Below are 16,839 nucleotides of genomic sequence, written 5' to 3' on the forward strand. Positions count from 1 at the left end.
GGTGGCCATGGGAAGAGAGGTCTCTGTACATCCCTGAGGAGATGGCAGAAGACAAGCAGGACCCTCTGGAGCCCCTCAGGAAGGAGGGGTGGAGCTGAGAGAAGCCTCAAGGTAGGAGTCAGTGGGAACAGAGAGAGCCAATGGGATTACCCCCACAAAGAGGCTGGAATCAATGAAGAGCAGAAAGTCACAGAACCCTGAGGAACATCCCCCCTGGGCAGAATCGAGGCAGCCTATGAGGACGGAACAGTTACGCACCAGCCGACAGATAAAGTGGTGAAGACCTTGATGACAACTGGGTTGTCCTCAGAGCTGCACGAAGCCTGGATTCAGGCGGCTGGAATGGGGGGGTCGGTGAGAGAGGAACGGAAAAGCCAGGGCAAGGGCTGGAAGCCACAGGTGGGTGATGAGTAGCGGGACTGGGTGGAAGAATGGGTGGGTTCCTTGCCAGGAATGGTTGAGGAAAGACAATAGGGCCCTTGCGGGGAAAGGCAGGAACGCTCACTGGAGGCAGTGCCCGGAAGGGCGGGCATGGGATCAGGGCCACCTACAGCGTCATAGTTGGTGAGCATCTTGGTTCTAGTGGTTCAGCCTGCGCGATAGCTGTGGTCTCCGCAGATGAAAATTAAGCATCAGCTTGAGAACCTTCTTAGATGTCACATACATGAGCTAGGGTACATGGAACACCCCAGGGTTTGTATACATGTCTTGATGCTTGTGTCCACACCGACATACAGAAACACAACCCCTGGTTAAGCTACAGAACACTCTCGACCACACACAAGGTTCCTTCCTGTCCCTTCCCAATTCACTGGAGACTCTGTCTTGTGTCTTCACGAGTTTGGACTGTCCTTGATGTCTAACTCTGGAATCTTGCAGTATGTTCTGTTTGGCTTCCTTCCCATAATACTAAACATACTCATCTGTTGTTATGGATACTGGTTCCTTTCTTACTGCAGAATAGCAGTCCATTATGAATGTATGATTATTCCATTCTACTGTTTTCTTGTTTGGGATCTTCTTAATTCTGTAACAATCTTCATTTGGCAATTCACCTGGCTTGGCCTACTGAGTGCTGGGATTGAAGATCTATGCCACCACACCTGAATCCCATTCTGTTGTTGAAGGGTGTTTGGCACTTTTTTCTAGGTCAGGAATCATTGTAATTAAAATTTTTCCTTTTGTTGTTGTTGTTGTTGTTGTTCTGTTTTTTGAGACAGGGTTTCTCTGTGTTGCTGGCTGTTTTGGAACTCACTCTGTAGACCAGGCTGGCCTCTAACTCACAGAGATTCACCTGCCTCAGCCTCCCGAGTGCAAGAATTAAAGGCCTGCACCACCACCTCCTGGCAATTAAAAAAAAAAGTTTCTTTAAGCCAGGCACAGTGGCTCATCCCTGTAATCCCAAAGTGAATTCCTGAAAGTCTGAAGCCAACCTGAGCTACACTGTGTGAGTTCCAAGCCAGCAAGTCTAGGGACTAAGATCCTGTATTAAACAACTTAGTAACAACAATAATTCATTTTTGTTTCTGTGATGCAGAGTCTCAAGCAGGTCAGGCTAGCTGTACCTCTCTATGTAGATAAGGATAATCCTGAAGGTCTCATCCTCTTGGCACCTGCCCCACTGGCAAGCAATTTTTTAAAAAATCAAACATTCCTTAAACATTTTAAAAATTTTTATGGGGTTGGGGATTTTGCTCAGTGGTAGGGCGCTTGTGCAAGCGCAAGGCCCTGGGTTCGATCCTCAGCTTCAAAAAAATTTTTTTTTATTTTGTGTGTATGAGTGTTTTGCCTGCGTGTGCACCATATGCTTGCCTGGTGCCAGGGAGGTCAGAGGAAGACAAAGGATTCCCTGGAATTAGAGTGGTTGGGAACCATTAGTTGTGTTCTGGGACCCAAACCCAGGTCCTCTGCAAGAGCAACAAGTGCTCTTAACTGCGAGGCCATCTCTCCAGCCTTCTGAAACAAACATTCTTAATTTTTAAAAAAGAAGAAAAAAGAAAGAGAGAGAGAGAAAGGAAAGAAAGAAGGAAAGAGATAGGAAGGAAGGAAGGAAGGAAGGAAGGAAGGAAGGAAGGAAGGAAGGAAGGAAGGAAGGAAGGAAGGAAAGAAGGGCTGGAGAGATGGCTCAGAGGTTAAGAGCACTGGCTGTTCTTCCAGAGGCCCTGAGTTCAATTCCCAGCACCCACTTGGTAGCTCACAACCATCTGTAATGAGATCTGGCGCCCTCTTCTGGCCTTCAGGGACACATGCAGACAGAACACTGTATGTATAATAAATAAATAAATCTTTTTAAAAAAATCTAGGCCTAGTAATCCCAGCACTTGGAAGGCAGGAGGTCAGCCTAGCCACACCTGGAGTACGTACCATATTCCACTTCCAGCGAGAAGTCGTACTCTCGAACCCAGGTCCCAGAGCCCCCAGAGTCCTCCATCCTAGGCATTTCCATAGAGCCAGGGTACAGGATTGCTGAACCTGGGAGTGGCAGGTGGGGGTGCGGCTAGCAGGCTGCTGAGCCTCACTTTCTCTCTTCTAGCCTCCTGGGCCCTGGCTATTGGTGACCAGAGCCGTCCTGATCCCGCAGGCCGGGCCCACCTGCGGCCCCCCATGAGTGCTCCCGGCTGACCGGTGAGGCGGCCGCGGTGGAGCCGGCGTGCCCCGAAGGCGGCGGGGCCATGGCCTCGCTGGACTTACCATACCGCTGCCCGCGCTGCGGGGAGCATAAACGCTTCCGGAGCCTGTCGTCACTGCGCGCGCACCTGGAATACAGCCACACCTACGAGACGCTCTACATCCTCTCCAAGACGAACAGTATCTGCGACGGCGCGGCTGCTGCTGCAGCGGCTGCTGCCGCAGCTTCTGGCTTCCCCCTGGCGCCTGAGCCCGCCGCCCTGCTGGCAGTGCCCGGGGCCCGGCGCGAGGTCTTCGAGAGCACGTCCTTCCAGGGCAAGGAGCAGGCGGCAGGGCCAGCGCCCGCGGGGCCGCACCTGCTGCACCACCATCACCACCACGCGCCGCTGGCTCACTTCCCTGGCGACCTGGTGCCCGCCAGCCTGCCGTGCGAGGAGCTGGCCGAGCCGGGGCTCGTGCCTGCCGCGCGCTATGCACTACGTGAGATCGAAATCCCACTCGGCGAGTTGTTCGCGCGCAAGTCCGTGGCATCCTCGGCCTGTTCGACGCCGCCACCCGGGCCCGGCCCTGGCCCTTGTTCCGGGCCCGCCTCCGCATCGCCAGCTTCGCCATCACCTGCCGATGTCGCCTACGAAGAGGGCTTGGCACGCCTCAAAATCCGTGCGCTGGAGAAGCTGGAGGTGGACCGGAGGCTGGAGCGGCTGAGCGAGGAGGTGGAGCAGAAGATCGCCGGCCAGGTGGGCCGGCTACAGGCAGAGCTGGAGCGCAAGGCGGCGGAGTTGGAGACTGCACGACAGGAGAGTGCACGGTTGGGACGCGAGAAGGAGGAGTTGGAGGAGCGCGCATCTGAGCTTTCTCGCCAGGTGGACGTGAGCGTGGAACTGCTGGCTTCACTTAAGCAGGACCTGGTGCATAAGGAACAGGAGCTGAGCCGCAAGCAGCAGTGAGTAGACCCTGGGAGTCCAGGGGGTGGGTGTCTCTGGATGTTACTCACTTATCTCTGCACGTGCCTGGGGTGTCTCCTCTGGTCAGGCTTTGGAACACAAGTTCTAAGATGAGTCCCTGATAGTGGTGCCAGCGAGTGTGTCGTGGTGATGAATTGGGAGCTTGGAATGTGTGCGTTTCTTCACCTTCGACAGCCAGGACAGGCTGCTCTTGAATTTTGAACCAGATTTCCCTTTAGCCTTCCCAAAGAACTGGCCCAGTCCTCCACGGAGTCTTGTACTTTGTAAAAGCATGCAGACACAATTGTATCTTTCCCAAGTCGCATAAACCTGCTGCTTCTTAACCTTCTAATCTTTGCTCTTGGCTTCTTGAAGGCCTTTCTTGTATTTCCGGTTCTCGAACCTACTCTCTGGGGTCAGGTTGCCACCTCCAGCACCATCTTTGTGTCCTCAGTAAACTTCATGTTCATCACGGTCCTGGATCCATCTGCACAGTATCTGATGTAGACGTAGACTCTCGAAATGTAGACTTTGAACTCATGATCCTCCTGCCTCAGCCTCATGAATACTGGTATTATTGCCATGCACCACATTTAGCTTTCCTTTCTTTTGCTCCTCCTCAGCCATCTTTGCTGGCCACCTCCCTGTTTCTCTGGTCTGCAAATGGAGTCATTTGTTGTGTTTGTCCTCATTGTCTACCAAGTTCCACGCAGGCAGGGATTTCCTTCTTTTGTTCAGTATGTTTCCCCTGCATCTCCAATAGTGCCTGGCACCTGGCTTAAATGTTTAACGAGGCCGGGCGGTGGTGGTGCACGCCTGTAATCCCAGCACTCGGGAGGCAGAGGCAGGTGGATCTCTGAGTTCGAGGCCAGCCTGGTCTACAGAGCTAGTCCAGGACAGGCACCAAAACTACACAGAGAAACCCTGTCTCGAAACACAAAACAAAAACAAAACAAAAAAAAGTTTAATGAATGCATGACAGCTGACTATGTGCCGGGATACACACGCGCAGGTAACTTCGAGGGTGCTGTATGTTTATATACCCCTCAGATGCTGGGAGTGCTTTATGGTTTTGTCTGTGTTGATGTGACTCAGTGTATTTTGATACTTCTAAGAGTACATGTGTGTGTTTGATTGGGTTCGTGGGCTTGGCTCTCCATGGTTCTTAATGTATTTCAGAGTGTGAATGTGCCCTGAGAATGAGCATGATTGCATACATAGGAACATGCTGAGGATTGTGTATTAGACCAAGTGAGGATATGTGTTCATAGCGCTGAGGCTCTCAGTGTATGCCTGAGCATGTAACTATGTGAGGAGGCTGTGTGTTGAGACCACAGGGAACGAAGGATGTCTGCTTTTGCTCATGGGACTCTGCATGTGCCTGGAGGTGACTGTGTATAGGATGAGCATACCCATGACTATGTCACTGAAGACAAGTTGTATTTAGGTACTTTTCTTGGTGCGATGACAAAATACCTCGCACAGTTTAAAGGGCTGTCAATTTGTTCGCTGGGTCCCACATGGTGGAAGGAGAGACTGACTCCTTCAATTGGCCTCCAGCCTCTGCACAGGTGCTGGAGCACAGATGTGATTAAATCTTTTAGATTTATTTTTACTATTTTTTATGTGTATGGGTATTGAATGTATGACCTCTGGTGCCTGCAGAGGTCAGAATAGGACGTCACATCCCCTGAAAATGGAGTTAGGGTGGTTGTGAGCCAGATGTGGGTGCTGGGAACCAACCTCAGGACTTCTGCAAGAGCAACAAGTGGCTGAATGATCGATTTCTCCTGCCTGTGTAGTAAAACTCCGTTTTAAAAAAGCAACTTGAAGGAAAAAAGGGTTTCCTTCAGCTCACAGTTTGGGGAGACAATGGATCATGGCAGAAAGGGTGTGGTCTCAAGAGTGTGAGGCAGGGGCTGGGTTCGGTCCTCAGCTCTGGAGGAAAAAAAAAAAAAGAGTGTGAGGCAGCTGGTCAAGGGTCATCCATAGCCAGGAAACGGAGATGGAGGCTGCTGCTCAGCATGCTTTCAACCGTTTATTTGGTTGGGACCCAGCCCAGGGAATGGTGCCACCCAAATTTAGGGTGGATCTTCACACCTCGGTCAACCCAGTCTAGAAACTCCGTCACAAATGTGTCCAGAGGTTTGTCTCCTGGGTGATTCTAGATTCTGTCAGGTTGACTATAGTATTAACAGGGGTGTCCAGTTGTGTGTGTTCTGAGTGTGTGGCAACTTGTGTGTCTGCCTGTTTGTGTTGTATGTGTGCCATTGTGTGGGTCTGCGTGCTGGGCATTGTCCATGGAACCATGAGCAGACACTCTAGGCCACTGCCAGGCTCTCCTCCAATGGGGAGTCAGGCCAGGGACCTAGGGTAAGAGACTGCTCCCGGCCCAGGGAGGTGGTGCAGATCGACCAGTTCCTGAAGGAGACAGCGGCTCGGGAGGCCAGTGCCAAGCTGCGGCTGCAACAGTTCATTGAGGAGCTCCTGGAGCGTGCAGACAGGGCCGAGCGCCAGCTGCAGGTCATCAGCAGCAGCTGTGGCAGCACGCCCAGTGCCAGCCTGGGCCGAGGAGGTGGGGGCAGTGCCTCAGGGCCTGGGGTGAGAGGCCCAGGCAGAATGGTGAGTATGTATGTGCCCTGGCTTCTCACCTGCTCCTGTGGTTCCCACAGCCTTGCCCCACACCACCCCAACTTGCCTCCTTTGCCTGTTCCCCCAGGAGCAAACCCAGACTTGAAGTGGGAGGGAGGTCCACTCTGTCAGGACAGGGGTGCTGGCTCTGAGGCTGTGGCGAGGTTGCTTCAGTAGCCTTCAGAAGCCCATCTCTGTTATTTTCCTGCAAATGAGAGCCTAGCAGCCACATGCTGGGCCCTGGGAGGCTGGGTGGGTGCATTGGGAGGGATTTGGGAGCCTGCCTGTCTAGACTGTCTGTCTGTCCATTCGTCCATCTTTTCCAACTTTATTCTTCTCTCTCCTCTCCTTCTTTTCTTCTCTCCATCTTCCTCTCTCTCCGACTATTGCCTTCTTCTCTGGCCTCCTCTGCCCATCCTTCCTTTCCCTTCCACTCTGGGGGCTACAGCGAGAACACCACGCAGGCGCAGCTGTGCCAAGCACATACGCCGTTTCACGGCATGGCTCCTCTCCCAGCACAGGGTAAGCCTTGGCCCACCCCACACAGCCCACCCTCACCCTGGAAGGTCTGCTGGCCCATCAGAGGCTCATCTCCTTCTGTGTCCATGCCCCTGGTATCACCAGTCTGCCTTTCCATGCTCAGGGAACTTTTGGAAAGGACAGTGGGCTCCCCTTGGCTGGTGGTTAAGGGAAAGTGTTGGGAGTTGGGGCAACCTGGTATCCCTCAGCCTTCACTCTGCACTCCCCCACCCACCCCAGGGCCTCCAGCCGTGTGCCAGCTGCATCCCAGAGCTCAGGCTGCTATGACAGTGACAGTCTGGAGCTGCCCCGGCCAGAGGAAGGGCCTTCGGAGGACAGTGGCCCTGGGGGCTTGGGATCACGGGCCCAGGCTACCAACGGTGGTTCAGAACGGTCCCAGCCCCCTCGTAGTTCAGGCCTGCGACGACAGGCCATCCAGAACTGGCAGCGCCGACCACGCCGTCACAGCACCGAGGGGGAGGAGGGTGACGTCTCAGATGTGGGCTCCCGAACTACTGAATCAGAGGCTGAGGGCCCCTCGGATGTCCCACGCCCTGGACCTGCTGTAGCTGGGCCCTTGAACAGCTGCCGGCTCTCAGGTAAGTCCTGGGAAAGTGGGTAGAGAATCCAGCCTTCCAGGGTGCTGGGTTGTCTCAGGGGACACAGGGTGGAGGTGGTGGCCCTCGGCTCCTACACCTCTCTTATTCTTGTCTACCTGTAAAACACTCTGCAAGCTTGGAGCAGGGATTTGTGTGACAGGCCAGGCCTGCAGTGACCCAAGGATGCTCCATTTAACGGGGTCTGTGTACATAGTGGATTCCATCACAGGTAGGAGAGAAGAGCTGAGCATTTATTTGGGGCTCTGAAGTGCCTGGGGGAATAGCCCTGTACTTATGTGGAAGGCTTAGAGGCTGAGAGTCAGGGTGACTCTCAAAAGGGAAGTTTAGGGCTGGGGAGGTAAGCTACTTCAGCTTGTACATGCTCATCTAGAATCCAGGAAGCCCTGGCTTTGATCTCTAGCACCTCAAACTGGGCATAGTGGTACACATCTCTAATCCTAGTACTTGGGCAGCAGATGCAGGGCAGTCATTGCAGATGCAGTTCCAGATCATCCTGGGCTACATAGTGAGTTCAAGGCTAGGCTGGAATACATGAGACCATGTCAGAAAAAGTTTTGGGTGTGTGACAAAGCAACAGACATTGTTTTCCAATTAGTAAAACTTGGGGTACTATAGAGAAGGGGAAAGCAGAGGACCTGTTATCTTCCCTGGGAGCTGGTCCCCAGTGTAGGCGTCATACTCACCCCTCCTGCCAGCTCCTGCCTTCCCCCTGCTCCCCACCCACAGCCCTGTAACTGTTCTTTTACACTCCACTGTCTCCTTTGGCCCCCATGCTCTACAGCCCGTCCTGAGGGAGGCAGTGGGCGAGGCCGTCGGGTGGAGAGAGGTAGCCCCTCACGCTCCAATGAGGTCATCAGCCCGGAAATCCTCAAGATGCGCGCTGCCCTCTTCTGCATCTTCACCTACCTGGACACCCGTACACTGCTGCATGCTGCAGAGGTCTGTCGAGACTGGCGCTTTGTGGCCCGCCATCCCGCCGTCTGGACGAGGGTGCTGCTTGAGAATGCCCGAGTCTGTTCCAAGGTGCCTGCCCCTGCCCTTCTGGGAGCCCAGCTCTTACCAGCAGTAGACGTCTAGTCTCTGTATCCCTCACTGCCCCGGTTTCCCTACACTCCCATGGTGCCTCCTACTCAGAGCTGACCCATCGCCAGCCAGTCAAGTCTACCTCTGTTCATATCACTTGATCTTCCCCAGTTCCTGGCGATGCTGGCTCAATGGTGCACCCAGGCCCACTCATTAACGTTACAGAATCTGAAGCCCCGCCAGCGGGGAAAGAAGGAAAGCAAGGAGGAATATGCCCGGAGCACCCGGTGAGGCCCGCGGTGGGTGGGTGGGTGGGTACGTGCTCCTGAGTTTAAGTGGGGATGCTTCCCAGATGAGAAAGTGACTGCCAGCAACTCCCTGACTTCTTTGCTCATCCTCAGGGGCTGTCTTGAAGCAGGGCTGGAGTCCCTGCTGAAGGCAGCTGGTGGGAACCTGCTGATCCTGCGTATCTCCCACTGTCCCAACATCCTCACTGACCGGTCACTCTGGCTGGCCAGCTGCTACTGCCGTGCGCTGCAGGCTGTCACCTACAGGTGGGTCCCCCCTTCCAGAAGCACAGCTCACACCTTCTATGCCTTGGTCCCTAGCTACCACGTGGTCTGCTTCTTGGTGACAACAGAGGCCACCACGGTGGGTCACTTGAGCTTTGGTTTTTCCACAGGAGTGCCACAGACCCTGTGGGCCATGAGGTGATCTGGGCCCTGGGTGCAGGCTGCAGAGAGATTGTCTCCCTCCAGGTGGCACCACTTCATCCTTGGTAAGCCCAGGCAATGGGGGTGGGTCGGGAGGGAACAGCCGTGGGCCTGGTCTGGGGCTGAGGACTGAGCAAGTCAGGTGTTGGGAACAGATTACACTATTGATCAGTGTGTTGATAATAAGGAGCTGGGTTGTCTCTCTCTGGCTTGTGGCAGTGCCCTTAAAAAAATTTTTTTTTAATATAATATCTTTATCTATCTATCTATCTATCTATCTAATATAAGTCGGGGAACTTAAGAGCCATTCTTTCCTTCCACATGTGAGTCTCTGAGATCAAATTCATGTCATTAGGCTTGGTATGTACCCTTACCCACTGAGCCATCCTGACAGCCCGGCATTGCCGCTCAGACCTTAGTTTTGCAGCTTAGATTATGAGAGCCGTTACTGGCTCAATGGTGTCCTGTCCATGGAGAGTGTAAAGTCCATAGTATGTGTGCAGTCAACACTAGCCTGGCCTATTAAATAGCAGGTTGGTGAAGTCAGTAAATAATACATAGAGCAAGCTGGGTGTGGTGTCACATACCTGATCTCCACTTACTCTAGAGCTCAGATTGAGAATTCAAGACCTGTATGAGCAATTTAGCAAGATCCCGTCTCAAAACAAGAACAAATCAGTTGTTGGCGAACCCAGGGTGCAAAACATCCCTTGCTCTTCTTGGGACTTCCTTAGATTCCCAGGCTTCTCTGCCCTGCCCCTTACCCTCCCAGGCCCTCTAATACCCTAAAGAAGTCTGTCATTGTGATCTCCTCCTAGGTCCCCACTGCCCCTCATCCTGACCTTAATATCATCCATTCGGTAGTAATTTCTACTTCAGGCTCCCCTACTAGACTTGGTTCTCAAGGAGGACTCTGTGAATGTCCATTTCTGTGTCCTTGCTACCCTGGGCAAGCCAGCAATGATGGAAAGGCAGGCGGAGAAACATCATGAAGGCCTTCTAAAAGATGTGGATTGGTGTGTCTCATGTAGAAAGTACAAGGAAGCTATTGGGGAGATTGTCAGCTTTAAGAAGGGTGTACTAAGCAAGACATGGTGATACACACCTGTCATCCCAGCCCTTGGGAGGTAGAAGCAAGAGGATCAGGAGTTCGAGGTCATCCTCAGCTGTATCATGAGTTTGAGGTCATTCAGCCTGGGCTGCATGAGACACTCCTTTTAAAAAAAAAATCTAAACAAACAAGAGTACCAAAAGCTAGGTGTGGTCTATAACCTCAGCCCTGGGGAGGCTGAGGCAGGGCCGCTACAAGTTCAAGGCTAGGTGGCAGGGACAGATTAAAATCAGACTGCTAATGTTGTATGTCATAGACTGTCTGCTTTGAGGGTGGGAGCTGTCCTCACTGTCACCCTGAACTCCAGGGCCTGATTCAGCTGTCTCGGCTGTAGCAGACACTTGATTGCTGTCTGATGAGTATCTGGCCACCAGGTGCAGGGTAAATGGAGACCGAGGTGGGGCTCTGGTCCACAGCTTTCTCTGGTTGGCTCCAGAATCTGAGCTGCCAGATGTGATAAGAGGGAAGGGCAGAGTCTGAGATGAGCTATTGTCCGACAACTGGATTGTTGGCAAGGTGCTTGCCAGATGCATGGATAGGGACCTCCAGGGAAGCTCACATGTGGGACTGCAATGCCTCCCTGACCACTCTTCACTCCTCATTCTTCAGCCAGCAGCCCACCCGGTTCAGCAACCGTTGCCTGCAGATGATTGGACGCTGCTGGCCCCACCTCCGGGCCCTGGGTGTAGGTGGTGCCGGCTGTGGGGTACAGGGTCTGGCATCACTTGGTGAGTCTTTCCTTGGGTTCGGAGTGGGTAGGTAAGAAGCAGGCAAGGGTGAGATGCTGCCTATGAAATCCCCAGAGTTAGGGGCTGCAGCCTGGGTGATGGCGAGGGACTGAGTGCTGGGCTGGAGGTGGGGCAGGGAGTTTGTCACCAGGCTTCTCTTCTTCCTCTCCTAGCAAGAAACTGCATGCGGCTACAGGTCCTAGAACTGGACCACGTGTCAGAGATTACCCAGGAGGTGGCGGCTGAGGTCTGCCGGGAAGGCCTGAAGGGACTGGAGATGCTGGTGCTCACAGCCACCCCTGTCACCCCTAAGGCCCTGCTACATTTTAACAGTGAGCAATGGGGGCTTGGGAGGTACAGAGCAGGGTATGGCTATAGCCTATCCTTGGACATTTTGCAGCATTGGGTGAACTTTTCCTGCAAAGTTGCCTGTTCCTCCTAGAAAGGGCACCTATGATCTACCAAACAGTGCCACCAAAGTCCAACTTGGTGAAGCGTGGAGTTTATGGCTTATTTACAGAGCACAGATGAGGGTTACATACTGAGTGTGGGTTACCCCAAAGTAGCCATACCACTCAACAGATTGATCTCAGCACAGATGACAGCTCCCTTATAGCTACATAGGTGAAGCTCTCCATACTCTAGTCAGAGTCTAATGCCTCCAAGGTGCAGCCAGGGCAAAACTGCACACATCTGGCAGGGATGGGGAGGAAGGGATGGCTGATAGCTTAGGTGAGCATCTGTCTGATGACTCTCCATTTCTTCTATGAGGAAAAGAAATCAACAAGACCAGAAATGGTAATGGCAGTTATTATGTTCTCTCCTACAACCATTATTTCCTATTGCTCTAACCAGCATGTGCCAGTGCTGAGGCAGACAGAGCAGTGTTCTTCCTGGCTCCTTCAGCATCTCTGAGGCCAGGATGGTACTCCAGGCCCAGCAGCATCTAATGCCAACTATTTAGCTGCACAGGATATCTATTGTTCCATTCTGGCCCATAGTGGCACCAGTTTTGTGTGTGTGGTGCCAATAGTTCCTGTGTGAGCCTCCCACTGGGGCGGAGGCAGAGAGCAGACAGAGTATCAAGAGTTGCGATGCTTCTCTTTAGCACATGACTTTGCTTTCTGAATTCTGCAATCTCATCTTTTGACTTTCTATGGTAGATGGTAGGTTAAAGGTCACAGTATGTTTAAGTCCTCAGGGACGTTTCTTGGGGTACGGACTTCACTCTGACTCCTCTGCTGCCCACATCATCCCATCTACTTGGTCATTCCTCTCTGCCTTCACTTGGACCACCACTCAGGACCACTGGGAAGTCTCCATGCAGACTGACTGAAGGTTCCTCAAGGAGTTTTTTTCCCCACCGGTACTGGGTTATTACCCAGGGTCTCTCTACAAAGTCCTGGCTATGCTATAACTCACTCTGTAGACCCGCCTGCCTCTGCATCCCCAGTGCTGGGATTGAAGGCGAGAGCCACATGCCTGGCGCTTTTTTTACATTTTTATTTTGAGACAGTTTCACTAAGATGTGCAGGCAGGCCTTGAACTTATGTTCCTCATGCCTTAGCCTCTTGAGTAGCTGAGGTGACAGACCTGGGCCACCATACCTATTTCTTTGACCATTATCACCTCCTGAGCCTTCCTATTTAACTTCCTTCAGCCTCCTCGTGTCCACCTAAATGGTCCACCAGAACTCACTACTCAGCCCCCTACATCTTGCTCTCTAGGTCCCCCTCCCAGCTCCTGACCTCCCTGCACCTCTCCCTGACATCATGGCCAGTAATTCTTGAAGCCCTTGTTTCAAGAAGACTTGATTGCCTCCCACCCACCCCACTCCACACTCAGTTCAGCAGCTAGTCATAATCAAGTGCCCAGGCCATGGTACAAGCTGTCCCCTCTCCCAGAAAGTTGTTAGGGCACTGAGCAGTGTGCTGTCACACGTGTCCTTCCAGAATATCCTCCCTGCCTTCTTAAGATGTTCATTATGAGCTGCACCAGCACAGGCAGGCATGGCACTCTTGTTCTTGTGGCTGGCCCATGTATGTTTCCCAGTGGGGCTCTGATTTCATTTGTGAGAGGAACCCATGGAGCACACCGCCCTTGCCAAGCACTATCCCCCTCACCTGCCTTCTGCCAGGCATCTGCCGGAACCTCAAATCCATTGTGGTGCAGATTGGGATTGCTGATTACTTCAAAGAGCCCAGCAGCCCGGAGGCCCAGAAGCTGTTTGAGGACATGGTGACAAAACTCCAGGTGAGGGCTGGGCTTTGAGGCCACAAAAGACCCTTTGGCTGGGGCCGGTGAGGGTGGCAGCAGTTCATCTGCCCAGCACCAAGGAAGAGCTAACCTAGGGCTCTATCTCTAGGCCCTGCGACGAAGGCCTGGCTTCTCGAAGATTCTGCACGTCAAAGTGGAAGGTGGCTGCTAACCCGGGTGAGGGGCGGCAGGGCCCCTGCCAGCCCCACACCAAGGCACTCTTTGGACCTCTGGAGGGGCCCTAGCTTGGACTAGGCCTTTGGAGGCCTAGTGTTACACCAGGTTCCAGACAGTGGTTGAGTACCCTGTCCAACTGGAACAGCAAAGTGACAGGTGACCCAGAGCACAGCCTCCCCAGGGCAGGGGCTTGGACAGAAGCTGCCCTGAGACCCCCCCCATGACATGACATCCTCAGCTGGCACAGCCTTCTGGCACGCCAGCACCTGGTTGTCAACACTCAAGAGATCTGCAGTAACCACCCAGCAGCTCCTCAGCTGGTTCAGGCAGGTTTCCGTCCTGAGGCCAGCTCCTGGTCGGGAGCCCCAGGCCAGAAGGGGCTTAAGGCAGCTCAGACATGGCAAGGAGGACTCTTCTCCCCTTTCCCTGACCAAGCCCTCTGCAGGGCACTCCCATCAGACAGTGGGTGGGTCTCTCTCCAGTGATAATCCAAGCAAGCCTAGGAACCCAGGTAGAAGGTTAGGAGAAAATTGGGGCAGGGCCATAGGGATAAGTTTAAAAGGGTGTTAAAAAAAAAAGTCTGCAACTTCCCAGGATGAGGCCCACACCTCCCTAGCAAGTAAAGGACTGGCCAGTTGGAGGAGACTACTGTAAGACAAAGACTTCTCATTATCACACCCCAGAGCTAAGCTTAAAGCAGTCTCTATACTTAGCACTTCTTGCTGAGGGACATCAGGAGGGAGGACCCTGGGCTCCCTGTTGTGCTGAGGCTTGGGGGTGAAGGGGCTTGCTTTACTTAACAGCTTGCCTGAGGCAAGGAGCCAGATACTGGTGCCAAGGCAAAGAATTCCCTCAGCCCATCTTGCTGAGTCTTTACAGCCCTGGGCTGAGGCTACAATAGAATACTTGGGGCAGGGTGTCATGGGCCCTTGCACCATACCCAAAAGTCTGTTTGAGCCCCAGAGCCTCGAAGACGGAGCTCCCCGAGTCCCTCTTCTCAGAACTTACAGTGGTTGAGGCAAGAGTCTTGGCAATCCTCAGTTGGGCAGACCTTTCAAATACCTGGCCTCTCATCCAAATCTTAGGGTTTTCTTTGCTCCTGTACAAGGTGGAATCGTCTTGTCAATTTTCTCCAGCTAGGCCACAGCTGGCCAGAGCATGAACCCGGCTATGGGTGCTGCCTACCAGTCCCTTCCACTGCTGTATGCCCTCCTGCTCAATGCTCCCAGATCTCACAGCTCTGTCCCAGTTTGTCATCATGAGTTGTGTGGCTTATTCTGTCCCTGTTCTTTGAAGACTGGAATGCCAAGGCTATCATGCTGGATACTCCATGCCTAGTCCTGCATGAAGCCTTGGCTGTTTGGTATCTACCCCATACCTCTCACAGCTGCCTCCAGCTGCTCCTGTCCCCAGGAGTCACAGGCAGCAACACAACTTTCCTCGCCTTCAGTGGCTCAGAAGGGAGGTGGAGGTGCACTTGGGGCCCAGCTGCATCCATGTAGCCCCTGCTCCCTGTGACTCCAAGACCAGAGGTGCTGCCCTTCCTGTCTCCTGGATAAAGCACAAAGTGATGTGGTAGTTGGCCAAGCCTGCTCCCAGGGGCTCCCATTCCTCAACCGCAGGATTTGGACATCTTCCTGGGCAGGGGAGGCACTGGAATGCCTGGTGGTGAGGGAAACAGTGGTAGTGTACACCCATCAGGGCAGGAAGCAAGGTCAAGATAGTCCCAGGCTCTACTACATCTAAACCACATCCTGATCCATGGAGAGGGAACATACCCCTTTCGTTGGCATAGTCTGCTCTCTGAAAAGCTGTTTCCAAGAAGTCTCACCTGTGTTCTTGCTGAGTAAAGGTGGGTAGAGTAAAAACTGTAGACTTAAGCCTTTACCAACCCGAGTGACAGGTCACTGTGTCCTGGCTGAGTCTTAGGCATCTTAGTTTTCAGGCATGCCTTGAGAGCCAGCAGCTCTGCCCCTCACTTGTGGTTCCTTTGCTTTGCCCCTGGCGACCAACCCTGTTTCTGGGTGCTATGCTTGTTTCCATCTTTAGCAGTCAAGAGCCAGAGTTGGGGATGGGGCATCTGGCTTCTTGAAAGTACCTTAGCCCATCTTCAGGCACCCCAAAGGGAGCCCTTTGTATACTTAAGACACAAAAAAACATGTGAGGGCATGCCCTGCTCGAGAAGCACAGGGTCTATGGAAAGGGCTCATGGATGGCAGCCATCTGGCATCTCTTTCAATCCCACCCCCTGCCACACAGCCTGGCTCTAGCACCTGTGAAATATAGCATGTTTGGCCTGAGTACTTCATGCTTATGTAGGCTGCTTCTCCCCACAGTATGGCAAAAATGTATGCACTCCTTCCCAGAACCCCAGCTTTCTACCCATCAAGAGAAAGCACCCAGAAATTGGGTGGGTGTTCTTGTTTTTTTAAAACCCTATGACAACAAGGCCTCTTTCCCAAGGCCTGGATCCATCCTTTGCCTTTGAGTCTTTCCTATCACTAGCCCTTATGGAGAATCTTCAGAACCCAGGCAGTGAGCTGTCAACCTCAGTCTCTGTAAGGCGCTAAGTTGAATGACAACTCCCCAGAGTGACCATTGGTGCCAAAGACACAGCTTCTGGGGAACTTGGAAGAAGTACGACTGAGTGGGACATGGCCCAGTGCCCAGGAGTTAACCACTGATGGGATCTACCCTAGCCTGTCAGCCCTAATGGCCTGGCAGCTTGCTACCTTTGGTGGCCACACTTTCTCATCCAGCCCTGGCTCAGGCCAGCATCTCTGTATATATTACTATGTAGTGTGTCTATTTACTCCTGGACAAGTGAGCTCAGGTGTAGTCCTTGTCCAGGGACAAGGCTGAAGGTGAACAAGGTTGGGTGAAGAGCAGAACATGAGGCTTTCCTCAACTCTTTGGGACCTTAGTCCAAGACTGCCCGACAATCAAGCAGGCATCCCACCATGAGGCCAGCCCCTGAGGAGGCTTGGCCTGGATCCCCCAGCTCTGCTCATCCCTGGCAGGGGTCTCAGAGGCCTGAGGTGGCTCAGAGGGCACTGCCTTCCCTGCCCAGCCAGGCTGCATCCTGCCCCCAGCACACTAGGCAGAGGGCTGAGAGCAGTCTTTGGTTTTGCTTTTGTTTCTAAAGTGGTGCCTGTACCTCCAGCCCCCAGGGGCCTTCCCTGGCCCCACTTATCTGCCCCACCCAGGCATTGCCATCCCAGCACTTTGCTCCATGTCACCCAGATGCCCTTTGCCGAATGTATTGAGCATATGTATTTAAAAGGACTCACGGGCATCAGAGAATTTATGGTTCTGTATCCAATAAAAGATGATGAAACGGAAGAAAATTGTGTTTGGTTCAGAAAAATGTGGCATGCAGCCATATTTGTCAGACACCAAGCCCTACACCCTTTGCTTCCCAGAGTCTCATGTAGCCCAGCTGGTGTCAAACTCAATATTGAAGACAGCCTTGAGCCTCTGATCTTCCAG

General features: G+C 53.1%; 1 protein-coding gene across 1 annotated transcript in view; it reads left to right on the plus strand.

The window, feature by feature from the left end:
- Fbxo41 (F-box protein 41) overlaps window positions 1–16,697 on the plus strand; it is a 32,721-nt gene extending 16,024 nt beyond the window's left edge. The window contains exons 2-13 of the mRNA XM_036180481.1: window positions 2,534–3,571; window positions 5,969–6,194; window positions 6,652–6,725; window positions 6,963–7,321; window positions 8,124–8,365; window positions 8,537–8,652; window positions 8,767–8,919; window positions 9,048–9,143; window positions 10,799–10,917; window positions 11,091–11,249; window positions 13,055–13,170; window positions 13,283–16,697. Coding sequence (XP_036036374.1) covers window positions 2,673–3,571; window positions 5,969–6,194; window positions 6,652–6,725; window positions 6,963–7,321; window positions 8,124–8,365; window positions 8,537–8,652; window positions 8,767–8,919; window positions 9,048–9,143; window positions 10,799–10,917; window positions 11,091–11,249; window positions 13,055–13,170; window positions 13,283–13,345 — 2,622 coding nt within the window. The 5' untranslated portion in view covers window positions 2,534–2,672 and the 3' untranslated portion in view covers window positions 13,346–16,697. The remainder of the gene's footprint in view (window positions 1–2,533; window positions 3,572–5,968; window positions 6,195–6,651; window positions 6,726–6,962; window positions 7,322–8,123; window positions 8,366–8,536; window positions 8,653–8,766; window positions 8,920–9,047; window positions 9,144–10,798; window positions 10,918–11,090; window positions 11,250–13,054; window positions 13,171–13,282) is intronic.
- The last annotated feature ends 142 nt before the right edge of the window (window positions 16,698–16,839 follow it).

The sequence above is a fragment of the Onychomys torridus genome, chromosome 3 (assembly GCF_903995425.1).
Source record: "Onychomys torridus chromosome 3, mOncTor1.1, whole genome shotgun sequence".
In the NCBI taxonomy this organism is placed as follows: Eukaryota; Metazoa; Chordata; class Mammalia; order Rodentia; family Cricetidae; genus Onychomys; species Onychomys torridus.